The 26,328-nt window shown below is 54.7% G+C and overlaps 1 protein-coding gene across 1 annotated transcript in view; it reads right to left on the reverse strand.

The window, feature by feature from the left end:
* The window catches only part of HAUS3 (HAUS augmin like complex subunit 3), a 129,290-nt gene that overhangs the window by 6,128 nt on the left and 96,834 nt on the right, over positions 1–26,328 (reverse strand). The window contains exons 20-23 of the mRNA XM_047798447.1: positions 13,568–13,650; positions 8,883–9,014; positions 3,413–3,523; positions 1,231–1,309 (exon numbers count right to left, since the gene is read on the reverse strand). Of these exons, the coding sequence (XP_047654403.1) occupies positions 1,231–1,309; positions 3,413–3,523; positions 8,883–9,014; positions 13,568–13,650 (405 nt within the window). The remainder of the gene's footprint in view (positions 1–1,230; positions 1,310–3,412; positions 3,524–8,882; positions 9,015–13,567; positions 13,651–26,328) is intronic.

Genomic DNA, 26,328 nt, shown 5'->3' on the forward strand with positions numbered 1-26,328 from the left:
TTAACGATCCGGCGTTGCTGTGAGCTGTGGTGTAGGCTGCAGACGCAGCTCGGATCCCGCATTGCTGTGGCTCTGGTGTAGGCCGGCGGCTACAGCTCCGATTCGACCCCCTAGCCTGGGAACGTCCATATGCCTCGGAGCGGCCCTGGAAAAGGCAAAAAGAAAAAAAAAAAAAGCCCAAGTGAACAGGGGGAAACATTGGAAGGAGAAAGCTTGTTAAGGGGAGGAATGATCTCAGATAAGGAGGAGTCCCTATGCCTTGAGAAGGTAAAATAATATCAGAAGCCAACAGAAAATCATAAAGTCACATGGAAAAGGGTGGCCACAGAGGCAGGTCCCTGTGTCCCAGAGGTGGTAGGAAGAGGAGTCCAGCTGTCCTCTGCGCTGCTGACACGCTTGCAGGGACGCAGGAGAGTGAGCACGAGGCCCGCCAGGGCAGGCCCTCGAGACCACGTAAGGGTCCCGAACTAATCCCACGGGCACTTCTCTTCCTGGTGTGGACATTCGGATTGCCTGCCAGGGTTCCTCCACAGGAGCCTGGGGGTCCCTGGGATGGGGCGGAGACCAGGGAGGGAGGCGGGCCCTCCTGGGGCCCGACCCTCACTTCTCCGGGGTGGTCCAGGTGAGCCGCAGGAGGGGGAATCCACCGCTCCCACCTGCACCAGGGCCCAGATCTGGGGTTGCTCTGCTGGGGGTATGTGACCGAGGGGCACAACGGAGGCAGAGACGGAGCCTGGAGAGCCCTGCCTTCAGGGGGGGTGGGTGGCAGCAGCAGGAGCTGGCTTGGGCACATGTACGAGGGGGCGGGAGTGGGGCAGTTTGGAGCCTCCCGTGTCCTCTCCGAGGGGCCCGCCTACCCCTGGACAGGCAGCTGTGTGTGTGGCCCTCAGGCTGTGCCTGAGGCGTTCAGGCTCACCAGAGGATGCCATGCTGGGGCGGCCTGGGGACACCGAGCATGCTCCCCCCTGGCCGACTTGCCCAGCCCCAGCTGGGAACACAGGGCTCTCCCAGGATGCTGAGGGCAGCCTGGCTCAAGGGGGTCCCTCTGCTGGGGGCTGGTGAGCTTGTCAGATCCACACCTACGGAGGGAAGTGGCTGGGATGGCTTCGCTTCCGAGAGGTGTGTGCACACAGGCAGCCCCAGAACAGCAGGCCTCCCGCTGCAGCCCTGGCGGAGGCAGGAGCAGGCGCTGGGCCGGGCCCCGGGCAGGCGGGCCGTTCCCTCACTGACCTGGCTGTCAGGGTCGGGGACGTGGCCACTGCTGCGAAGATACGGATCATGGCCATCTTACAGAGGTCCGCGGCCGAGCCTGTAGGGCACAAAGCGTTCTGGCTCGTGAATGGTGTGAGGCCCAGGGTCCCGCAGCCCTGCTGGCAAGGCTGGCCGGCTTCCTTCTCTATGCTGCGTAATGCACGAGCCCACATCCAGCAGCTAAGACAACACAGATCGACCTCCCCCAGTTCTTGCAGACTGGGGCCCACCCTGCGTGGCCGGGCCCTTTGCTCAGGGCCTCTCAGGCTGAGGTCAGTGTGCGACCCGGCTGGGTCTTTATCTGGAAGCTCAACCAGGCAAGACCCCCTTTCGGATGACCTCAGGTTGTCCGCAGAACTCATGCCCGGGCAGCCAATGGGGATGGTGCCCGCTTCCTGGTGGCTGCTGGCTGTGGGTAGCTCCTGGAGGCTGGACTCGGATCCTTGTCAGGGGCCCTCTCCCCAAGGGGCAGCTTGCTCCTCCACGGCCAGAGTCTCTGCCTCTGACCCCTAGAGCTTGGTCCAGGGCCCACCTGACCAGCTCAGGCCTACCTGGGCCCCCGCTTCGGATGAGCGCCTTCGGTCGGGCACTCTGCCGTATGCTGGCCAGCGTAGGGGACATGCTTGCCCAGTGCCAGGCACATAGTGGGTGTCTTAACCCAGTTCTGATCATGGGAAACAGACTGAAGTTCAGGTTTCAGCTGCATCAGCAGTTCAGTGTTCCTGAGGTGAACCAGGAGGTCAAAGTCCCCAGCCGATGGCCCACCTTCCCTGCCGCAGGGCACCACCCACATCACAGATTTGCTTCTCCCCATGCGTGCGGCAGGAAGGCTGGACACGCAAGTCTGGGGTCTGAGGCCGACCTGCCGACGGGGAGGGGTCAGGGCCGGGGCACCCTCTGCCTGGGCTGGGAAACGGGGATGGCTCGCCACTGTGGGAAGAGACGCAGGGGCTCCCCGGGGGGAGGGAGCTGAGCATGGCTGCACCGAGGCATCCGGGCCCTGCCTGGCCCTGTGCCAGCCCACGCGGAGGCAGAACTCCCCGGTGGGCACCGGCCCCTTCTCGTTCCTGGCACCCAGCTCAGCTCATCTCGGACGATGGGCAGCTCAGCAGGTAGAGGAGCTCTCACGGTGGCTCGAGTCTATGCCCAGGCCTCCCAGTCGGCCTCTCGCGTGGACAGACCTTGTGTGCGATTCTCTAAACCAGCTTCACTGTCACCTCGCACAGGCCTCGCACGCGCCTCCTGAACAGGACCTGTCGCGACCTGACACCCTCCTCACCCAGAGGACCTGCTCAGAATCCGCCGTCTCGGGGTCGGGAGGGCTACCCCGTCCTCCGCTCATCTGGGCGGTCCCACTGGAGACAGGACCCGGGAAGAGTCCACACGGAGCCCAGACCAGAGCCTGGCAACCATTCCGCCAGCTGCTGCCACCTCCCTGATCTCCGAGTAGAGCCGAGGCTGAGCTGAGGCGGCAGCACCGCCATGCCGGCCTCTCTGCAGGGCTCCTGGGGACTTGACCTTCGTCCTCCAAGGTCCCCCTCCCACCCTGCATCTGCTGGGGTCCCGGCCACCCTCGTGCTGCAGGCGGGGCTGGAATCCCACCTCCAGCCTTCATCTCTGGGCCCTGAGGGCCTTGGCTCTCAGGTGGGAGTGATGCCTGACCCCTGTGCTACCCCGAGGCCTCGTCAGGACAGCACCTGGCGCCTGGCATGTGGTGCCGTGATCACACTTCCTCGCGTCACCTCTGCCCAGACGTGCCTTGACCATCTGAACACTGAGGCTAAAGCTGACTGAGTCTGCACCCCCGGAGGTGAGTGACGCTCTGCAGATTTAGGAGGTGCCTGTCCCAGGATGCGCACCTGCTGGGCATGAGGGCTGTGACCGGAGGCCAGGCCGAGGGTCAAGGGCCTGAGCTCCAGGTCGGCCCCACGTGCTGGCCGGACGTCCTCCGACACGGGGTAGTGTCACTGGAGCCAGCCTCGTGGGGAGCACTGCAGGGACAAAGTCGACCGTGTGCCGAGCACTTGCCACGTGGCTCCTGACAGTAACTACCAGGTGGCAGGAGCAGGGAATAGTGTGGCAATAATCTGGTGGGCACCACCCTGCCCTGTGGCTGCTGAAAACCCGAGAAGCAGAGGAGCGAGCGGAGGGGCTCTGGCACCTTGCACCACGAAGTTGACTGCCTGTCGCTCAGCCTGTGCCCGGAGCTTCTGGTCTCGCGCACGGATCCTCGGCAGCGGCCTCCTTCTGCCCATCATGGACTCCACGTAGCCTGCGTTACACCAAGAAGAGCAGGATGGGAGGCGGGAGCAGGCAGGCAGCGCGGGTGCCCTGGGGGCATGGCTGCTCCCAGGGTGGGTCCAGGGCCCCGCCTGCTCCCTCTGGCTGCGGCAGGGGTCAGAGCCCTGCCCAGCTCTGCCCTGAAGCCTCCTGCGCTGTCTCAAGGGCAAGCGGCTTCTGTGACAAGATGCGAACACAGTGGCGGGCCTTCCCTGCCTGGTGGCAGGCTTTTGCCTGCTTTCTGACTTTCCGCAGCACTTAGGTCTCACCTGGGACAGGGAGGCGGGTTTTACACTATAAAAGAGAGAAGCCACTGTGGGCCCGGGGTACCGAGGTAATTCTGGACCGCGTAGCAGCTGGAATGGAGGGGGGAGCATTGGGCCCCAGTTCACTCAAGGAGGGACTGATGGTCTGGGTCAGAGGCCACCTCCCCACACAGGAGGGCACATCCAAGTTCTGTGGGGCCTGAAGCTTCCATAACTTGGGGTCCTCTCCAAGAAAATGAACCCAGAGGTGCTGCATTGGTTGCATGTGTTCCTGACCCACGAGGACTTTGGCTTCACTACGTGCTGCTGAGAACTAGACCCCAGCTTACGATTTCACGCATCTGGAAGGAGGACTGGAAGAACGTCTCACATGAGCAAAGTTATAAAAATGACCCCGTGCTCAGCGCGTGATACAATGCCGGGCAACACACAATTAAAGCCGCTCACAGTGACAGGTCGTGAGAACGGAGAGCCTGTGCTTCCCACGGGCACTTTCCAGGCTTGACTCTGTGTGTCTGGTGATTTCGGACTGGATGCTGGGTAGTGCTCAAGCCTGGGGTTTGGTGTCTGCCTTTCGAGAAAGAGTGGTAGCAGGTCACCCGATCCTTTTGAGGCCCCTTTGCAAGCTCTGTTAGAGTGGGTTTAGAGCAGCCTTTGATCTAGGCTGGTTCAGACCTAGTGCTAAGGTGTTATTCTGCTGGGGCTCCACTAACTGTGCCTGAAGTCCCAGGAGCCCCGACTCCGGTGGTCAGAACTCAAACATCTCCAGGCCTGTGAGCGCTCGGGAGCGCTCAGCCTGCTGCCCCCCAAAAGCACGCTGTTCGGTCCCGTGCAGTTCCCCTCTCTGCACGCGTATCTCAGTATTAAACACACATGGGGAAGAGGTCCCTGTGCTGCAGCGGGTTAAGGACCCAGCCTTGTCACTGCAGCAGCTCAGGTTCAACACCCGACCCTTGAACTTCCACATGCTCCGAGCCTGGCCAAAGGGAGGAGGTGGGGGGGGGGGGGAGAAACTACAGACGGGGCAACTCTCTGGAGGCTTAGGGCCATCTCTCTGTGTAACCGTCTCCTCTCCGGTACTTGCTCCGCCCCGGAAATCCAGCTGTCTGTGCTTCCCTGGACCTAGTCCTTTCTCCTCAACTCAGCGGGACCCCTGTAATCTGTGGGACCCCCACTGCGTTCTGTCTTCATTCACAGGGTGTCGGGGCTGCCCCTTTTCTCTGAGAGACACCGCCTGTGACCCAGCGCCTCACACGTTTTGCCCAGTTTGTAGTTGTTAATGGTGGGAAGGGGTCTGAACCCGTCTGGTTCCGTGCATTTCAAACCTTGTTCCCAAGGCCTGTGGCGCTGCGGGTCTGGTACCCGCTCTTGCTGCGCGCTGACCTGGGTGCGGCTGCAGGGGGAAGGCCTGCTCCGGGATGTCCTGTGCCAGGACCGCTGGCGCCCTCCACCAGATGGGGAAGGAGCAACACACGTCAGGGGTCCTGGCACCGAAAGCCCTTGGCTGGGTTCAAAGTGGGCTGTGGCCACTGCACTGCCACCCAGCGCAGAAGGGGGTCGTGCAGGTGGGCGGGGCGGGAGGCATCCATCTCAGTCAGCTGCAGGTAAAATACCCTGCTTCTGCCAAGTGTACAAAAGACGTGACCCCTGAACATGCTGCAGGGCCCTGGGAGGGGCCCACGTGAGCTCCGTCAATGTCATGGAGAAGCTGCCTGGTCCCCTGTCCATCCGGCAGGTCAGTCTGTCTGTCTGCACGGAGGGCACAGACCCACCCCTGAGGCCCGACCCCACCTTTGCCCCAGCCTTCACTTGCGACCAGCCGTTTTCGCCGCCTCCCTGGCACCTCTGGCCAGTGGCGCTCCCATCCCGGTGTGAGTTTCTAAGCTAACGGCCCATCGCCGCTCCCGAGTGCTGCTCTGCCTTCTCCCCTCCCAACCTCCTGTCCACACCGTTGCTGGAATAACTGGTGAAAAATGACACCCAGGTTCTTTTCATGGCTTGCGGGGTGCCCTGCGGGGTCTGGGCGCAGCCTGCCTCATCCTGGCCCCACAGACCCATGCACACGGCCTTCTCCCACCGTGCTGACCCTTCCAAGTTGAGGGTTTCTTTGTTTTTCTCAGGTGTGGGGCTCCTGGGTCCAGGAATGGTCAGGGCTCATGGGGCTTCAGCTAAAATGGAGCAGGGCCCCGTGGTCTGCACCCCCCATGTCCTCCGCCTGCTTTTGTCTGTGGACAAACTTTAGCCAGAAAATAAAGTTAACCAGAGAAATGGGAAAATGCAGAAGCAAAGGAAAACAGCCCAATGAGACCAAGCAACAGTCGTTTAGTCCGTAGGCAAAGTCAAGGATTTTAGTTCCTTCCCAAGGGCTATGGGCCACATCTCGAGCCACGTCCCGAGCCGTTTTGTAGGTACTGAGCCCGCCAGGTGGAAGGAGTTATGTACGTGATGGCCAGGCTGGAGCCGTGACATCAGCTGCCGACTTCGGGAACTGGGGGCAGACCAACCCTGGGGCCGAAGACTACCTGTACTGGAAACGACCCAGAGGAAGCTGGTCAGACCACCCAGGACCCCTGTCAGGATGACGGTCAGGGGAGCTCCCGTCGTGGCTCAGCAGGAACGAACCCGACCAGTGTCCGTGAGGATGCGGGTTCCATCCCTGGCCTTGCTCAGTGGGTGAAGGATCTGGCGTTGCTGTGAGCTGTGGGATCCCGTGCTGCTGTGGCTGTGGCGCAGGCCGGCAGCTGTAGCTCTGATTTGACCCCTAGCCTGGGAACCTCCATATGCCGCCGGTGCGCCCCTAAAAAGCTAAAAAAAAAGGGGGGAGGGAGAGAGAGATGATGTCAAACCTGACTGGGCTGTTTGCCTTTTCTTTAAAATCGCCTTTCTATTTTTTTGGCCGCGCCCACAGCATGTGGAACTTGCTGGGCCAGGGATGGAACCCCAGCCACAGCAGTGACCCGAGCAGTGACTCAGGGTCCCCAGAGCCTCAGTCGACTGCACCACAAGGGACCATCGTGGCGGCGCTGTTTCCGGGTGTAGCCCCGCCCTCCACTTACGCACCCCAGAAACTCCTTTCGAGAGAGCTCTCGCGCACCGCTGCCAGTCGGGGCATCGGCCTGCGTACGGGAGCCCACCTGCCACCCACCACCCCGGGGGCCAGCTTCTGAAATAAAGCAACCTTTCCTTTCCGCCAGCCTTGCCTCTTTACTGGATTTAGAGGGGCGAGTGCCAGACCCCACTTTCAGTGACACAGTGAGGAGGCCGGGGGTGGAACCACTCTGCTGGCTTTCTCATGCCCTCTAGTCGGCAGGACCCGGCACTGGGGCCCCCCGCACAGGCCCCTGTCTGGGCGCGCAGTCAGGTCCAGGGGGTCGCAGTGAGGGGAGTCGGAAGGCTCTGGGAGGTGCAGCCCTGAGGGCCAAGGGGAGGCCCCCCACAAAGGTAGCGAGGCTGCTAATCCTGTTTGCAACCCCGGCCGCGGGCTAGTTCTCTGCTCTCTGCAACCACTGCTGACCCTCCTCGGCTGTCTAGTTCCCGACCTTCTGCTCTTAAGTTTATCTCCGGCCTCCTTCCTTCTTTAATCTACTTTGCTGCTCTTTCCCAAACGTCTGGTGTTAAACACAGCCCTTTATGTTCAGAGTTTGTTTCCCTTTCCTTTTCCTTTCTTCCTTCTTTTTAAATAAAAACATGGAAGTCCTTCACTCCACCTTTGTTTATTTTTTTGTCTTTTGTCTTCTTAGGGCCACACTCAGGCATATGGAGGTTCCCAGGCTAGGGGTCTAATCAGAGCTGTAGCCGCTGGGCTACACCACAGCCACAGCCACACCAGATCTGAGCCGAGTCTGCCACCTACACCACAGCTCACGAGGCAACACCGGATCCTTAACCCACCGAGCCAGGCCAGAAATTGAACCTGCATCCTCATGGTTCCTAGTCGGACTGGTTTCTGCTGTGCCATGATGGGAACTCCCTTCTTCATTTTCTTATTTTTTCCTTTATATAATGATTTAAATTTTTTTTTGTCTTTTGTCTTTTTTTTTTGTTGTTGTTGTTGCTATTTCTTGGGCCGCTCCCACGGCATATGGAGGTTCCCAGGCTAGGGGTCGAATCAGAGCTGCAGCCCCCGGCCTACGCCAGAGCCACAGCAACGCTGGATCCGAGCCGCGTCTGCAACCTACACCACAGCTCACGGCAACGCCGGATCGTTCACCCACTGAGCAAGGGCAGGGACCGAACCCGCAACCTCATGGTTCCTAGTCGGATTCGTTAACCACTGCGCCACGACGGGAACTCCTGATTTAAATTTTTTTCATTATAGCTGGTTTACTGTTTTCTTTTTAAAACATTCTTTTCAAGAATGCCTTTATCTCTAAGTGAAGGTTAGCTTGGCTGTGTCTCAGTCTTTCTTCCTCTTTTTTTGTCTTTTTAGGGCCACACTGGCGACATATGGAAGTTCCTAGCAGAGCTGCAGCTGCCGGCCTACACCACAGCTCATGGCAATGCTGGATCCGTAACCCACTGAGGGAGGCCAGGGATCGAACCCGCCTCCCCAGGGATACTGGTTGGGTTCGTAACCCTCGGAGCTACAACAGGGCTTCTTTTTAAAATCCTGCATCACTTAGGAGTGCGGTGATTTTCCCGACGGGCGTACGGTGGATGACCGCACACGCGGGTATGTACAGATACGGTACCGTGTATTCCACTGTGGTCACGGAGCGCGTTCTAGCTGACGGCCTCTGAGGCGTGTGAGCGAACGTGAAGCAGCCTGTACGCTGCCCTGTGCCGTCGCTGCAGGGTCCTCTCACTCCGCAGGCCTATCTGCCATTTCTAACTCAAGCTCGGTTTTGTTGCCTCGGGAAGAGCCTGGCTCTGGACTCTTCTTACATGGGGCCTTTTGGTCCCAATTCTCCATCAGGGGTTGGACTCCCAACGGGTCCCCACCCACCCAGCCTCCATCACCCCAGCTTCACCCATCGACCCCTCCCACCTGTTCACCCCCTCGGCAGAGGAGCAGGGGCCGGGAGAGCCCCTGGCTGCTGCAGAGAAGGCGGGGGAGAGGGGTGGCTTTGGCTGCAGCTGGCTTACCTGTCTGGTGACACCGGGCAATGGTTGCCTGGGTGAAGTCCTTAATTTTCTTGTACTTCTGCAAAAAACTCTCCCCAAACTGCGCAGCTTCCTGAAGAGTAACTCCAAGGCAGACAGCAAGCCGCTCCCTCCCTGTGAGAGCCAGAGCACCGCCGGTCAGAGGCCAGCCCCGACGCTCACCAGTGGGGCTGAGGGCACGGCCCCCGGCCGTGGCCACCACAGGCGACGCGAAGCGAGCCCACGGCTGGGCTCCTGGAGGAGCCAGGGAGTCAAGGCCCAAGGCACCACTGGTCTCCAGCTGGTGAGGAGGGTGCTGGCTTTGGCTTTAGGGACCAAGTGCTCGGTGCTGGCCAGCCTGGCCTGGGGCCTAGTAAACATCTATTTACTCGACGCTGGCCGCGGGCCTGGAGGGGCCGCAGCTGAAGTCCTGCATGAAGCACGTGCAGTCCCAGCTCTCGGCCTGTCCGGAGGGCGGTCGGCTTCCAGAACTGGGGCAGGCGGAAGGCGGCAGGAGAGGGAAGGTGCGGCGCGAGATCGTGAGGTGGGTGCTGAGGAGCTCCCGTCCTTGCAGGACTTACTTAGAGCCAGACACTTCGGGTCCAAATAACCGGTTCCTAGAGGATGCAGGCGTTCTGGTGAAGCTCTTTATTGCAAGATTGCTGGTCAGGATGGCACCCTGATTTCCAGGACAGCGCCCCAAGTTGCAGTCAACTCCAGGTCCCAGGAAAGCAGCTGTTTGCTCTATCACTGCAGATTTTCTTCTCCTGGTCTTATTGTGGTAAAATACGTACACAGAGGAGTTCCGATAGTGACTCGGCAGGTTAAAGATCCAGCGTGTCTCTACGGGGGTACAGGTTCAGTCCCTGGCCTCGCTCAGTGGGTTTAGGATCCGGTGCGGCTGTGGCTGTGGTGCGGGCCAGCAGCTGCAGCTCCAATTTGACCCCTAGCCTGGAAACTTCCATATGCTGCAGGTGCAGCTATAAAGAGAAAAAATATATATAAATATACATCTATCCCATAAAGTATGCCATACAGTAAATTAATTCTGAATTTCTAGAATTTCATGGCTCAAGACACTGTGTGCTCTAAATGCTCCCTTGTACCTGGCTGGCTTCTTTCCTTTGGCATCAAGTTCTGAGGCCCATCCATATGGATACAAGTATTAATAGTTTGTTTCCTTTTTTAAATTGAAGTGTAGCTGATTTAGAATGTTTTAGTTCCGGGTTACAGCACGTGTCTTCTTTTCCTTTTTTTTTTTTTTTTTTGTCTTTTTGCCATTTCTTGGGCCGCTCCCGCGGCATATGGAGGTTCCCAGGCTGGGGGTCGAATCAGAGCTGCAGCCACCGGCCTCCGCCAGAGCCACAGCAACGCGGGATCTGAGCCGCGTCTGCAACCTACACCCCAGCTCACGGCAACGCCGGATCCTTAACCCACTGAGCAAGGGCAGGGACCGAACCCGCAACCTCATGGTTCCCAGTTGGACTCGTCAACCACTGCACCACAATAGGAACTCCATCTTCCTATGCTTAGTAAGTCTGGGCTGTATACTGGACACTGTAAATGACAGATGGCAGACACTGGGTTTTGTTGTTTCTCAGCAGTACTGATTTTTTTTTTTAAAGAGGGCCGTTAATTTGGCTAAAGTCAAACTTCGAACTTTGTTGCCCTGCAGTGAGCGTGGCTGAAACTGAGGGCAGGGCTCCGGCTGGGCTGTCTGAGTCTGCCCTCTTGGTGCACAGCGAGGGGTCAGCCCGAGGCCTGGGCAGGTGCACGCCCAGACGAGGCTCCCCTTCGAGAGTCCTCCCTCACTTTCCAGAGTCGCTGGTCGCCCCGACTCTGCCCTCTGGTTCTCCAAGCCAGCAAGACCCTGGGCATCTTGTCAGCACTTTAGCTGCCCACGGCGTGGACAGAGGCGTGCCTTCAGGAGAAGAGCTAGAGCATGCGACCCCCCACCCCCCGGGCCATCCTTTCCTCCGACCGCCGTCTGCTCCCGGTCACTTCTCAGGACCTTAGGCAGCCGTTTAGTCTATTTATCACACTTGAGCGTCTTGCCTACGGCCGGTGGTCTGGCGGGAGCCACGTGGCCGTGAGCAGAGGTCACAGTCCCTGGCTGAGCAGGGCTCCTCTCCTCTCCTCTGTGGAGCTGCGGGGTGTGTGAAGGGCAGAGGCTGGCCAGGCCCCTGCCCAGGAAGAAAGCGGGCTCACTAGAGAGGCAACACTGACGGATGCGGGGACAGAGGCCGAGCCAGAGACCCAGGGTCCAGCTCTGTTTGCCACACCCTGGCTGGAGGGTCTGTCCCACTCCGAGGCCGCTGTGCCCCGTCCCGGTGGGACGGCGCTGGCTGTCAGGGCCCCTGTCCCGGCTCCGTGTACACCGGCCCCTTCTCTCCACACGACTCTCCCCCACACTTTGGCTCAACTGACCGGGTTCCTGCTGTTGGAGCCGGAATCCCATGAGGCCCATCTCCGGGAGCAAGGTCCCTGGGGGGCTCCCCAGAGGGCCCATTACGTCCTGTGGGCGTGCGACGCACCCCTTGCAGTTCAGGAAGAACCTCTCACCGCCTTGTCTCCGCGTGCTCTTTGCCTGGCGCAGAAGGGCGACAGTTTCTAGCTCCAGTTCACAGCTTTGGGGCCTGGTGAGTGCTTGGCGCACAGCGGCCTCCAGGAACACGCTGGCACAGACCCGATGGGCTGCCACGCACCCTCCGACGTTGAGCCTGGCGGGCCCGGCCCTGCATCGGGCTCCGCTGGCACCAGCGACCACGCTGGACGTGGGCCGGCCCCTGGATGCTGGTCTTTCAGGCCGGTTCGTGAGTCTCATCGACAGACTCCGTCTTAGTGAGCAGGACCCCGGTGCCTGCTGTGGAGCCTGGCAAGGGCCCGCGTGGGGACAGGGGTGCAGGCAAACTTAAGAGAAGCATGTGTCAAAGGGACGCAAAGAGCAGCAGGAGCTCAGCGCCAGGCTGGAGAGCGCAGGAGAGCTTCCTGGAGGAGGAACCCCGTCAGCAGGCTGGATGGGGGGCCCGCTGGCAGCTGGGACAGACCCAGGGGACTGAAGAAGAGCAGGGAGCTGCCGGCCCGCCTTCTGGGCCATGGCCAGGCCCGCGGGTGCTCCCTTATCTGGCGGAGGCCTGGCGCCTCCTGAGTACCCAGGGCGGGGGTGGGGGAGGTGAGGGCCAGGCAGGGAGCCCCTTCCAGGGTCTTTGCACACGTTCCAGTCCTGCCTCTCCCTCTGCCATCTCTCGTCGTCGTCATCATTCTCACAACAGCTACAACCTGCAGCCAGGACTCGGCCACGTGCCCCCAGCACCGAGAGCAGCACATTTGGGCAAAAACACCACATCGACGCCCAAGAGCCAGGTGGCGGAAGGCGTCTCTGCTGAGTTTCCAAAGGGTGCCCGGCAGCCCAGGATGCCTGACGCTTGAGGTGAGGAGCAGACGCAGCCGGCAGGTGCACGGACATCCGGCGGCGAGCTGGACGGCGGCGACGGGAACAGCAGAAACGGAGGCCTGGGTGGGAGGCCTGTCACCATCAGGGCTAAAAGCGGCCAAATTACCCTTCTTGCCAACAGCACGACTAATGACTCACTGCTTATTTACAAAGCGGAGCTTTTTCCTCTCCAGAAAATGATAAAGTGAACGCTCCAGAAGGTGCCAAGCCAACAGGAGGGAAGATGACTTTGGGCGAGGTGGGGGGCAGGATGGAGGGGGAGCACCTGCCACCCTCAAGGCCCCACGTGCCCGCCAGCCAGAGACCCGAGCCTGCCGCAGCCCACGGTTGAGCCCAGCTGAGACCACAGCCCTGCAGAGCCCAGCTGTGCCGGACTCCTGACCAGACAGGCGGTGGGGACCCGTGTGTTCAGACGCTGCAGTGGTCAAGGAAGGCGGAGGAGGGCCGAGCCCAGTGGACATGGCCAGGGCCCAGCAGAGGAGCAGCGGATGCAGCACCTGTGGCAGGAGCCAGCCTGGCCGGCTCGAGGTGGGTTCCAGACTCACCCTCAGCAAAGCCACTCTCAGTCCTGGAAGCAGGCCAGGTGGCAGCGCAGTCACGCCGGGGAGACACAAGGTGGCCACGCGTTTGCGCTGCAGGCTGTTGAGTGGGGCTGCCTTTCCCTGAAGGGCAAAGCTCCCGTGCAGGGAGAGGCCTCTCTTCTGAGGGTCTTTTCACAAACCCTGCTCCTCGACGGAGACGTGACTTTGAGGAGGAGTCCACACCGCCTCCGCCAGGCCACGGCCTCTCCCGACGCTCTCCCTTGGCCCCAGCGCCTTCAGCCCCACTGACTCAGCAGGACCAAGAGGGAGGAAGACGGAGGAACCCCAGAGAGCCGCGGCCAGGAAGCTAAAGGGAGGAGGAGGGCCGGGCCGGGCCAGGCCGGCTCGGCCTCGGGTCCTGGAGCATCCGGCTGGGCACGGCCCTGCAGGGGGCGTGATGGGGGGGTGGGGCGCCTCCACACTCACGGCCAAGGTGGGTGGGAGCACTGGGGTTCACGACGGGAGTGGTCTGCCTGGTATCTAGTCCCCCACGTGTGTGTAAACAGGGCTGCACAGGGGCCCTCAAATGAGCTCCACGGCCGAGAGGGGCTTAAGTCACAGCCGCATTTATGCCCAGGCGCGCGGCTGGAGCCATCGCCGCCTGGCCTGCAGGTGGGACCACAACTCCAGGCCCGCGCACAGCCGCAGCCTACCTGCTCCGTAGACCACCGCGTACACCACCTTCTTGGTCTGCTCCCTGTCGGCGTGTGTCACGTGTTCTGGGGAAATGCCCTTCCTGCACGGAAAGACGGTGTGTTAGGGCGCCGGAGCCCTGTCTGCAGAGGCCCTCGGGGTCCAAGCCACACACGGCCCCTCGTACCCCAGGGGCCATGTCCACACACGGCCCCTCGTACCCCAGGGGCCACGTCCACACACGGCCCCTCGTACCCCAGGGGCCACGTCACATGGTAGGGGGACCGCCCACACCTGCGGGATCTGTCAGGCCTCCAAACAGATGCTGATGGTGAGGCCACAGCGGCTGCACAGCTAGATTTCAGGGTGTCCACACTCAAAACCAAAAAATGGCTCCAGGAGTTCCCATTGTGGCTCAGCAGAAAGGAACCCGACTAGTATCCGTGAGGACGCAGGTTCGATCCCTGGCCTCACTCAGTGGGTTGAGGATCTGACATTGCCCTGAGCTGTGGGGTAGGTTGCAGGAAATTCTCACGTCTAGCATTGCTGTGGCTGTGGGGCCTGGGGCCTGCCAGTGGGCGCTGCAGTGGGGTGGGGGGCTGGCTTCTGGCCCCTCTGCAGATTGGCTGAGCGGTCTGTGCCTTGTCTCCCACAGAAGGAAGGGTGGTGGGCGAGCCCCACCCTAGGGCTCCAGCACTCGGAGAAGAATCAACTCAACTTTGATGGCGCATAACCACAGCGATCACCAAAGATTCAGACAGAGCCTGCGAAGCCCAGGGGCCAGCGGGCCTCTGGGGTCCCTCCTTGCCAGAGCATCCTGGCCTGGTTGTGCCGCGCCCCAGTCTCCCTGATGGAGTGAGAACGTCAGACTAACAGAGACAGAGAGACAGAAAAGGGAGAAGAACCCGGAAAAAGCAGCCTGTCCGCTGCCTGTGGGTGTCTCCGCACCAGGCGCCCCTGCGGTGCTGGGCCCGGACCTGCGGCGGGGTTGGGGTGAAGCTGAGGGTCAGCTCAGGGTGCTGACGAGGGAGCCGAGCCTGCATGTGGCTCCAGGTTTTCCAGAGGCTCCAGAGACTCTCTCTCCCCAGCTTTTCCTCCCAAGCCTTCCCGGCTCCGGCCGGCCCCACCGAGAGCCGCTGCTCCAAGGAGCTGACCTTACAAGGTTTCCTCCGGGGAGAGCTCCATGCAGGAAGCAATGCGCCCAGGCCTTCGGGCAGCCCTCAGACAACACTATTCTTTGCAAAAAAGGTCTGCTTGCTCTCTGAGCGGGAGCAGGGTGCAGCCCTGGGAAAGGGGCTGCCGTCAGTGGGTGTGGGGTGTGCCAGGTGAGACACCACAAAGTCTTCCTCTGTCTGAAGTTCTGTTTTCATTTCCTTTTCCTTCCTTCCTTTCTTTTTTTCTTTTTAGGGCAGCACTTGTAACATATGGCAATTCCCAGGCTAGGGGTCAAATTGGAGCTATAGCTGCCAGCCTGCATGCCAGCCACAGCAACGCCTGATCTTTAACCCACTGAGTTGAGGCCAAGGATTGAATCCACATCCTCATGGATCCTGTTGGGTTCATTAACCACTGAGCCACGAACGGAACTCCGGAAATGGATAATTTCTTAAGAAACAGTTATAAACATTGGCTCCAGTCAAAAAATTGGCCCCAGTAGAGATGAAAGTTGAAGAGACCCATGTCAGAGTTCCTGCTGCAGCACAGGGGGTTAAGAATCAGCTGCGGCAGCTTGGGTTGCTGTGGAGGTGTGGGTCAATCCCCGGCCCAGTGTGGTGGGTTAAAGGATCCAGCATATTTCACAGTTTCGACTTAGATTTGGTCCCTGGCCTGGGAACTTCCCTATGCTGCAGGTGTGGCTCAAAAAGAAAAACAGAGAGAGACCAATGTCCACAGAGGAAACAGAGAAAACTATCCCACAAAAAACACCAGGTTCAGATGGCTTCAAAGGGGAATTCTACTAAATTTCTAGAAGCCAGAGAGCCCCCATGCTGTACAAATTGTTTCCGAGTGTAGAAAATGAAGATAAACTTCCAAATTAATTTTACTAGGAAAGTATAACAGTTGTACTGGAACATGATAGAGCATAAAAAAGGAAAATCATAAACTATTATCACCTAAGAAGAGTAACTGCTGTAATAATCCTAAATAGAACATATGCAAACAGAGTCCACCACTACACTAAGAAAACAACACCCCACAGCCAAGCAAGCAGAGTTTATACTGGGAGAGCAAGGTTAGTTCAATGTTAGGAAGTCTATTAATATAATTCACAAGGACTAAGGAGAAAATTACATGGTCGTCTACACTGTTCCTAAAAGACCCCTGTGTCAGAGTTCCCGTCGTGGCGCAGTGGAAACCACGAGGTTGCAGTTCAATTCCTGGCCTCGCTCAGTGGGTTAAGGATCCAGCGTTGCTGTGGGCTGTGGTGTAGGCTGCAGATGTGGCTCGGATCCTGCACTGCTGCGGCTGTGGTGTAGGCCGGCAGCTGCAGTTCCGATTAGACCCCTAGTCAGGGAATCTCCATATGCCACGGATGTGGCCCTAAAAGGTCAAAAAATGACAAAAAACAAAACAAAACAAAACCAAACCCTGTGTCAAAATCCAACACCTATAGGTGGATTCTTCCTCAAACTTAGCAAGTAAAACACCTCACTCCTAAAGCCAGCTTCTAACTAATGAGGACCCCCTGGCGAGGATGCCCACGGCCTCCACTGCTGCTTAACACTGTCTTGGAAGCTCAGTGACCCTTGAGATGTGCAGCAATTTGAGAAAAATGTGGAGGTGAACTGTGTAGCTTGAATATTGAAAAAAACTTTAAAAAGTTTAGGTATTAGAGTTCAGAAAATATTTCAAAGCTACAGTAATCAAAACAGTGTGGTATTGGTGCCAAAACAGACATACAGATCAATGGGACAGAAAGGGAAATGGGAAAGAGCATTTCTTCAGCAAGCGGTGCTGGCAAAGCTGGACAGCTGCATGTAAGTCAATGAGACTGGAACACACCCCCACACCACACACACAGATAAACTCACAACGGCTGAGCAATTTAAACCTAAAGCAAGATGCCATCAAACTCCTGGAAGGGAACACGGGCAAAACATCCTCTGACATCAACTGTATAAATGTTTTCTTAGGTCAGTCTCCCAAAGGCAACAGAGAGAAGAAGAAAATGAAAACATGGGACCTAATCAAACTTGCAAGCTTTTGTACAGCAAAAGAAACCATGGGAAACCAAAAAGATGACCTAGGGAAGGGGAGAAAATAGTTGCAAATGATGCAACTGACAAGGGCTTAATCTCCAAAATATACAAACGACTCATGCAACTCAACAACAACAACAAAACCCAATTGAAAAATGGGTAGAAAACCTAAATGAACAATTCTCTAAAGAAGACCTATGGATGGCCAACAGGTACATGAAAAGATGTTCAACTTTGCTAATTATTAGAGAAACGCAAATTAAAACTATAATGAAGTATCCCCTCACACTGGTCAGAATGGCCATCATTCATTTCTTTCTTGGCTTTGCCCTCAGCGCGAGGAAATTCATGGGCCAGGGACAGAATCTCAGTCACATCTGTGACCTACGCCACAGCTGGGGCAACACTGGATCCTTAACCCGCTGAGCTGGGCCAGGGATTGAACTGGCAATGCCACAGAAACAAGCCAGCTCACTAACCCACTGCATCACAGAGGAACTCTCAGAATGGCCATCGTTAATAAGTCCATAAATAACAAATGCCGGAGGGAGGGTGGAGAAAAGGAAACCTTCCTGCACTGTTGGTGGGAACGGAAATTGGCCTAATCGCTGTGGACCCCAGCATGGCAGTTCCTCGGAAAATTAAAAATAGAACTACCACATGATCCAGCCATCCTACTCCTGGGCATATAGCTGGACAAAACTATTCAAAAAGATGTAAGGAGCTCCTGCTGTGGCACAGCTGGTTGAGGATCTGGTGTTGCTGCAGCTGTAGGTCACAGCTGCAGCTCGGATTCAATCCCTGGCTGGGGAACTTCCATATGCCTCTGGTGCAGCCGAAAACAACAATAACAACAAAGATACATGCACCCCTATTAAAGTTCACTGCATCATTATTCAAAATAGCCAAGATATGGAAACAACCTCCACTAACGGAGGAACAGATTAAGAAGATGTGGTATGTATATTCAATGGAATACTACTCAGACATAAAAAGAAGAAAATAATGCCACTTGTAGCAACATGAATACAACTAGAGATAATCATGCTAAGTCAGAAAGAAAAAGGCAGATACCATATCACTTACACGTGGAATCTAAAACATGGCACAAATGACCCTGTCTACAAAACAGAGACAGACTCACAGACAGAGAGAACAAACTTGTGTTTGCCAAGGGGGTTGGGGGAGGGAGCAAGATGGACGAGGAGTTTGGGGTTAGTAGATGCAAACTATTCCATTTAGAATGGATAAGCAATGAGGTCCTGCTGTACAGCACAGGGAACTCCATCCACTCTCCTGACGGAAAATACTGTAAAAATGTATGTATTTATGTATGGCTGGGTCACTTTGCTCCACAGGAGAAATTGGCACAGCATTGTAAATCAATTATACTTCAATGAAAAATAAAGAAATGAAGAAAGAAAGAAAGAAAAGTATGTCATGAATGCATAAAATACATGTAGTTACTAGTTTATCACTTGCTATCATATCAAAAGTCACATATCTATTATAAAATGTTAACATTTATCAACACTCAAGCGCACAAACACAGCGTGGTTGGTGTCTTCACAGTGGAGAGAAACGTAAAGAAAGGGAAAGAGGCAGAACTGAACCCAACTGTGTCGATTAACGGTGCGGCTGCCTTCACCTCCGGCCCCTCCCATTGCTACTGGGCTGAGCTTGCGCTTCGCCACCCATTTTCAATGCCCTGGGACGCCTGTCATCTCCACGTGAGCGGTCTGTCTCCCAGCAGGCTGCGAATGGAAGTAAAAAGTGATCTGCCGTAGCTCTCACGTACTTGTCGTCACGTTTTGTGCAATAATACCACGGGGCGCATGAAGTGCCACTAGCGATGTGGGAAGTACTCCCAAGACGCAGAGAGAAGTCATGGCCGTGGAGAGAGGTGAACCGCGTGGTGTGCACAGTAGCTGGTGGTCTGCCACAGAGGCTGCCTCCTTTCGAGATGAATGAAGCCAGCTGGCGGACCATTGTAAAGAAAGCAAAGTCTTGAAGCTGTCGCTGCAGCTCCACCGACAGGCACAAAATCTTTGCACTTTTTGCAAAATACCTTTTTATCTTGTATTCAAAATTTGGCTTTTTTGTGGGTTCAGGATTGCTACAGACTCTAGTATGACGCGAGGAAAAGCACAGTCACCACGTGACAACTTTAAGTGGAAGGGAGGGGAGGCTCTAAGGCTGGAGGATTTAATCCAGCAAAGGGCAGCTTGATGCTTTTAGTAAGAGGTTTGGCTTAAAAACGTCAAGATGACAAGAGAAGCAGCTTCTGCCAACCAAGAGGCAGTGGACAGGGTCCCAGATGCTGTGAAGAAGATCAGTGGGGAGAAAGGACGCCTGCCTGAACAGGTTTCTAATGCAGACGAAAGCGCTCTATTCTGGGGACAAAATGCCACAAAGGGCATTTGTTCGTAAGGAAGAGAGGCCAGCGCCGGCAGGAAGGCAGGAAGGCAGGAAGGGTTCAGCCAACCGCACTGCTCTGTGGTCAGGACGCCCTCACCTAGAAAGCTCCCTGGGGCAGGAAGGGAGAGGAGGAGCAAGACCTGGCGTCCGGGCGCAGAACTCGAAGCCTGGGCCCCGAGAACGCTGCCTCTGCACCGGCTACCTTGCTGCTTTGTCCCTCATGTCAGGGAGTGTTTCGCCAGTAAGGGACTGCCTTTTAAAGTTCTTTCGATGTTGGGCAGTTCTGCCCGAACACCTAGAACCCACGCGTTCAGTCCCGAAGGTGTCAAGTGGGCTATTTGCTCCCGAACACAAAGTCCCTATTCGGCCTCCAGGTCAGGGTCCCGAGCACCTTTAAGGCTCACGGCACACGGTGCCCCATGGTTTCCATGGATTGGCAACTCAGTGTTAGCCCAACAGCGAGAACGTCACGCCGCCTGGAAGGTCACCCATCACAGGTGCCATTGTCGTTAGGAAAAAGGTGTGAAAGCCATCAAGCCCCAAACCACACAGTCCTGCTGGGGAGAACAGTGTCCAGATGTGCCTTGCCTATGTCGCAGGACTCCAGACAGGGCCGAGCAAGGAGGCCAGGAAAGCACCTGTGGGCTGGACAAAAGAGCGTGTTGGGGCGGGGCGGGCGGAGCTTCAAGACACAGATCTTGGAGGAATCCAAGACCTACCAGACGCCACAGCAGAGGAATTAAGAGAAGCTGCTTTGACAGAGATGGGCGCCAGCTGACGAGGGAGGCGCAGAGGAAGCAGCGCCCGGAACAAGGGGACATCAGGTATCTGGGAAGGGTCCAGTCATTCAGGACGGCTTCGGACTCCTTTCATCACACGGACGCCTCTGGGAAAGGGCACCGACACCAAAGCAGAAGGTGGAAGAAGGGCTGGTGCCGTCCAGGGACGCCTTCCGAGCGGCGAAAAGCAGAACGTCAGGCAGAAGCGTCCATGTATTTCCTCGAAGGTACCCCGGGGGCCTGCTCTCCTGCCTCCCTCCGCGCCCCCACCCCGCCCAAGATGCAAGACACCCTCTCCTCCTGCGGCGCAGCCCCGCCCCTGCAGAGGAGGGGCGCCGGCGACGGGGAGGAGCCACGCCCACCTCCGCTGCAGCAAGTCACCACCACGGCGCACGGCGCACGGTTAGCCTACCTGTCGGTGTGCACGCGCGCGTCTTCGTGAAACGTTAATAGCCTTACCTGTCGTGTGTGAGTGTGTGTGTTCGTGTGCAAACCCACGCGCTCACGCGATGTCTCTGCGCCGTGCTCAGTGCGGAAGGGCTCACGGGGTCGGGAGGCCTTGTACTGCGGGGGACAGCCTGTCCTTACCCAGGCATGACGTGGATCGTATTTAATGTCAAATTAATGGTTTGCTTTCCTGTTTTATAACTTTGCTTTCAAAAATTCTATCACTGCACAGTACGCTAACCTCTCTCCCGACCGGCGAAACTGCGCATCGGCCTATCACCCCAGGGAAGTGGGTTTTTTTAAAGTGACAGTGTTTCCAGCACCGTATCACAAAGAGGACGAATACCGTCCGCCCCGAAAATCTCATAACCAGTTAGGGCACAGGCTGGGCCACCAGGAAGCAGTCGTACTGCTGCTCCTTCCTTGCCAAGGCTCGATCGTCATGCGGGGACCTGTGGGTGAATATGAGTTTCTCTCCCACACTGTCTTTTCACTTTGGATGTCTAGAAATCCGTCTCACATCCTGTACCATAGGAGACACACTGATGGACACAGGGACGGACAGTCCATCTTGTAACCATACGGTATCGAGAAACGCAGTATAGGACTTACTACAAGTGTAGTTTCTCGTCTTTACGATTTTCTTAATGACATTTTCTTTTCTCTAGCTTACTCTGTCGTAAGAATAACCTGGAAAAGATGTGCTAATTGACTGTTTATGTTGTCAGTAAGGCTCTGGTCCATCCAAAAAGTACGGAAGGTTTGTGGGAAGTGGACAATGAGAATTTTGTGCATGGTTGGGGCTAAGTTTAAAATTTCAGTCAACTTGAATTTGGACTCGCTTTCTAGTAAAAGAAGGTTTTCCTAACTACGATGGGCTCTCTCTGTAGTTGAATTGGGGGATTCGTAGGTTATACACAGATTTTTGACTGTGTGGGGGCTCAGCACCCAAACGCGTTTTGTGTGAGGGTCAACTGTATTAGCCAAATAGGCGGAGGCATAAGAACTGAAAAACTGTTTCTAGTTGCAGATGACATGAGAGTATTCCTGAAATCCTTAGAGAACAGAATCATTCAGCAAAGTAGCAGGAAATGAGATTAACATAAGTCAATAGTTTCACATACACAATTAATAACAGTATGAAGATATAAGGGGAGAGAAGTCTCATTTACAATATTAACAAAAAAGATAAAATACTCAGGAGTAAACTTAACGAGAAATGTGTTAATCCACATGAAGAAACCTTTAAAACCTCCTGTAGGACACAAAATAGATGTGATCAGACAGAAAAGCATCCCTTGATCTTTTTTTTTTTTTTTTTTGGCTTTTTAGGGCCGCACCTGTGGCATGTGGAAGTCCCCAGGCTAGGGATCCGATCAGAGCTGCAGCGGCCGGCCTGCACCACAACCACAGCCACGCCAGATCCGAGCCGTGTCTGCGACCTACCTCACAGCTCACGGCAATGACGATCCTTAACCCACGGAGTGAGGCCAGGGACTGAACCCACAACTTCATGGTTCCTAGTCGGATTCGTTTCTGCTGGGTCACGACAGGAACTCTCTCTCTCTTTTTTTTTTTTGGCTGCATGGGCACATATGGAAGTTCCTGGGCCAGTGACTGAATCCGGGCTGCAGCTGTGACCTACGGTGCACGTGTGGCAATGCCTGATCCTTAACCTGCTGTACCGCACGAGAACTTCCAAGCATCCTTTGCTCTTGATTGAAATGTCTCAACTTCATCAAGATGTCAGCTCTCCCCAGGTTATTTTGTGAATTTAATGTGAGCTCAGTAAAAATACTAGCAAGGTTTTTTTAACAGAACTAGGTAGGGTGATGCTAAAATTCACATGGAAGAAAGAACTTCATCGGGAAACCGAACTTGATAAACATATGATGGGCGTGAAAGTTCGCCGTACAAAGATCCTCAGAGAAGACTCTCAGAAATAGTCCAGTAAAAGAGAAATAATCTCAGGGGTTGTTACAAGAGAAACGGGAAGTAAGGGGAGTACGATATTTTGGCAAATTCGTTGCTGATCTTCTTTTCTCAAAAAAGCTTAGATCAAAGAAAAGAGAAATCTGTAACTGCACAGGACAAAAACTCTAGACAGTCTTAACACATGAGCAGAGCGGAAAGGGGACAAAGGGTCACAAGGACACGCTAACTTATGCTGTACTAGAAGGAAGATGCGAAAACCGATCATTTTAAGTGATCAAAAGATGGACAAAAGAACACGGATACTTACCTAGCACCTAAACAGTGACTGGAACGCAGAAACTATTCAGTACGTATTTACTGAGTGAACGAATGGAGAAATGAATAGGTATGATTCTTAAGGGCAAAAAGCATGAGAATAAATTTTATTTTTATTTATTTTCATCTCTTTTGTCGTTTTAGGGCTGCACCCGCGGCATATGGATGTTCCCAGGCTAGGGTTGAATTGAAGCTGTAGCCGCCGGCCTACACCACAGCCACAGCAACGCAGGATCCAAGCTGTGTCTGAGACCTACACCACAGCTCACGGCAACGCTGGATCCTTAACCCACTGAGCGAGGCCAGGGATCGAACCCACAACCTCATGGTTCCTAGCCGGATTCGTTAACCACTGAGCCACGATGGGAACTCTGAGAATAAATTTTAAATATACAACTTTTAAACAAGCTGGAGAGTTGTCCACTTTTAGTGGTGGCAGGGCAACATGTTGTAGATCAAATTCTATGTAATATAATTATAAATACTAGAGAAAACATTAAAAAGCATCTGTTTGAGGGCATGAGAGAACACTAAGAAAAAGAATCCAAGGCCGTAGAAACTTGAAAGGCCGTGGCTCAGAGCAGGGGACATGGAGAAACATCAGTCTGAGGTTTGGGGCCACTCTCTTCCTTGGGGAGTTTGCTAATTTTCAAGTGATAGTTGAAAGCTGATTTCAGCTTCCTAAAGTCTATGGGGCTGGAGAAAAAGTTGAAGTTCAGCACTTATCAAGAAAGGATCCTTGCAGAGTTCCTGTTGTGGTTCAGGGGAAACGAATCTGACTAGTATCCATGAGAATGTGGGTTCAATCTCTGGCTTTGATCAGAGTTGCTGTGGCTGTGGTGGAGGCTGGCAGCTGTAGTCCAATTTGACCCCTAGCCTGAGAACTTCCATATGCCGTGGGTGTGGCCCTAAACAGCAAAAAAAGAAAAAAAGAAAGGATTTAGTGCTCTGGGGGGAAATGCGATCTCAAAACGGACTCGCTTTCACAAAGACTGAAGCCCCTCCCCAGGGGAGCCGTCTCCGACTGGAGTAGGCAGTCTGCCCCCGGGCAAGCTGCCTGCCAGAAAACAAAAGGGAGTCATCTTTTGGGGAAGATGCTACTACCCGTAGCTGTAAGCAATGGCGCATTTCCTCTCTCTTTTTCTTTCTGGCTGTGCCTGTGGCCTGAGGAAGTGCCTGGGCCAGGGATAGAAGACTTGCTCCAGCAGTGACCTGACAACGCCCAAAACTTAATCTGCTGCACCACGAGAGAATACCAACCTCTCCTTTTCTTTCACATGACTTCATCAGAAATTACCTGGAATTCCAGGTACAAAAGCAAATGGCCAAAGTCCAGGAGAGAAAAAATAGAAACCGGTTTGGGGGAGACACGGATGCTGCGGTTATCAGTTACAGACATGAGAATGACTGTGATATTAGGCGACAAACTGAGAATTTGAGTAAAAAATTGAAAACTATAAAAAATAATTGGCAGGTTGTAGAACTAAAAAGCACAAGAAATAAAATCAAGAACTCTTGGAGTTCCTGTCGTGGCGCAGTGGTTAACGAATCCGACTAGGAACCATGCGGTTGCGGGTTCGGTCCCTGCCCTTGCTCAGTGGGTTAATGATCCGGCGTTGCCGTGAGCTGTGGTGTAGGTTGCAGACGCGACTTGGATCCCGAGTTGCTGTGGCTCTGGTGTAGGCCGGTGGCTACAGCTCCGATTAGACCCCTAGCCTGGGAACCTCCATGTGCTGGGGGTGTGGCCCTAAAAAGCCAAAAAAAAAAAAAAAAGGAAAGAGATAATAACTGAGAAGTTTCCAAAGCTGATGAAAGACATCAAACTATAGATAAAAGGAACAGTACAGACCACAAGCATGATAGCTCTAAAGAAAATCACATCTAAGCATAATACAAACCTGCCGAAAACCAAAGACAGCGGGGAAAATCTTAAAAACAGCTAGAATAAATGACTGATTGCCTCCAAAGCAGCAATACAACCAACAGTGACTTTTTGACAAAAATAATGAAAAAATAGAAAAAAAAAAAGGAATGAAATCATCAAGATGCTAAAAAAGACCCTGAAAACTTGCCAAACTAGAATTCTACTCCTCAAAAACAAAAGTAGAATAAAAACACTTCAGACAAATGGAGTTCCCCTCTTGGCTCAGTGGTTAATGAATCCGACTAGGAACCATGAGGTTGTGGGTTCAATACCTGGCCTTGCTCAGTGGGTTGAGAATCCAGTGTTGCTGTGAGCTGTGGTGTAGGTCACAGACCCGGCTTGGATCCCATGTTGCTGTGGCTCTGGTGTAGGCCAATGGCTACAGCTCCAATTAGACCCCTAGCCTGGGATCCTCCATATGCCATGGGTGCGACTCTAAAAAGACCAAAAAAAAAAAAAAAAAAGAAAGAAAGAAAAAAAGGAAAAAAAATTCAGGCAAACAAAAACTGAGACAATTTGTCACCTGAATACCTGCACTGATAGAAATGCTAAGACAGAAGAAAGTGATTCCATGTGAAAGCATGCAGCTGCAGGAAGGAATAAAGAGCAATGAAAGGGTATTACGAGTAAAGGTAAAATGAATATTGACTTACAGAGCCATATCGTAATGTTTTGTACAGTCCAAAATATATGCAGAATTAAAACAATATTACAAAAGGCAGGAGGGGGAGGTAAATGGAGTGAAAGTGTTGTAGAGTCTGAGAGGTGGCAGATGTATGACTCCGTAGCACGTTTTTCTGTTTTTTGGGTTTTTTTTTGTCTTTTTGCTATTTCTTGGGCTGCTCCCGCGGCATATGGAGGTTCCCAGGCTAGGGATCTAATAGGAGCTGTAGCCACAGGCCTGCGCCAGAGCCACAGCAACTCGGGATCCGAGCCGTGTCTGCAACCTACACCACAGCTCACGGCAACGCCGGATCGTTAACCCACTGAGCAAGGGCAGGGACCGAACCCGCAACCTCATGGTTCCTAGTCGGATTCGTTAACCACTGCGCCACGACGGTAACTCCCGTAGCACGTTTTTCTAAGTGAAGGATGCTTACGATAACCTCCAGAGCAGTTTCTAAAAGAACAGTGAAAGAGGATATACCAACAAGGTGACAGATGGAATAACAGAAGATACTTAATCCCAAAAAGGGCAAAAAGAGAGAGAAAAAGAAGTACAGAAAAAGTAGGACAAGTGGAAAACAATACTAAGAGGAGAGATTTATACCTAAATACACCAGCAATTACATTACATATAAATGAGCAAGATGCTCCAGTTAAAGATTGTCAGAATGGATTATGTTTTGAAAACATTGCCTAGAAAAGTTATACCACACACATAAAAACATGGAGTTCCCATCGTGGTGCAGCAGAAACAAATCCGACTAGGAACCAGGAGGTTGCGGGTTCGATCCCTGGCCTCGCTCAGTGGGTTGAGGATCCGGTGTTGCCATGAGCTGTGGTGTAGGTTGCAGACGCGGCTCGGATCTGGCGTGGCTGAGGCTCTGGCGCAGGCCGGCAGCTCCAGCTCCAGTTGGTTCCCCTCCATATGCCATGGTGTGGCTCTAAAAAGCAAAAAAACCCCAAAACCAAACCCCGAAAACGTACATATAAAAACACAGAATGGTCGGTGGTAGAAAGATGGAAAAGGATAAACGACGAGGACGCCAAAGACTTTAGACGCCCTGGGATGGAGAACATTTGATAAGGAGCCATCCCTG

This window comes from Phacochoerus africanus, chromosome 10, assembly GCF_016906955.1.
Source record: "Phacochoerus africanus isolate WHEZ1 chromosome 10, ROS_Pafr_v1, whole genome shotgun sequence".
Taxonomy (NCBI): Eukaryota; Metazoa; Chordata; class Mammalia; order Artiodactyla; family Suidae; genus Phacochoerus; species Phacochoerus africanus.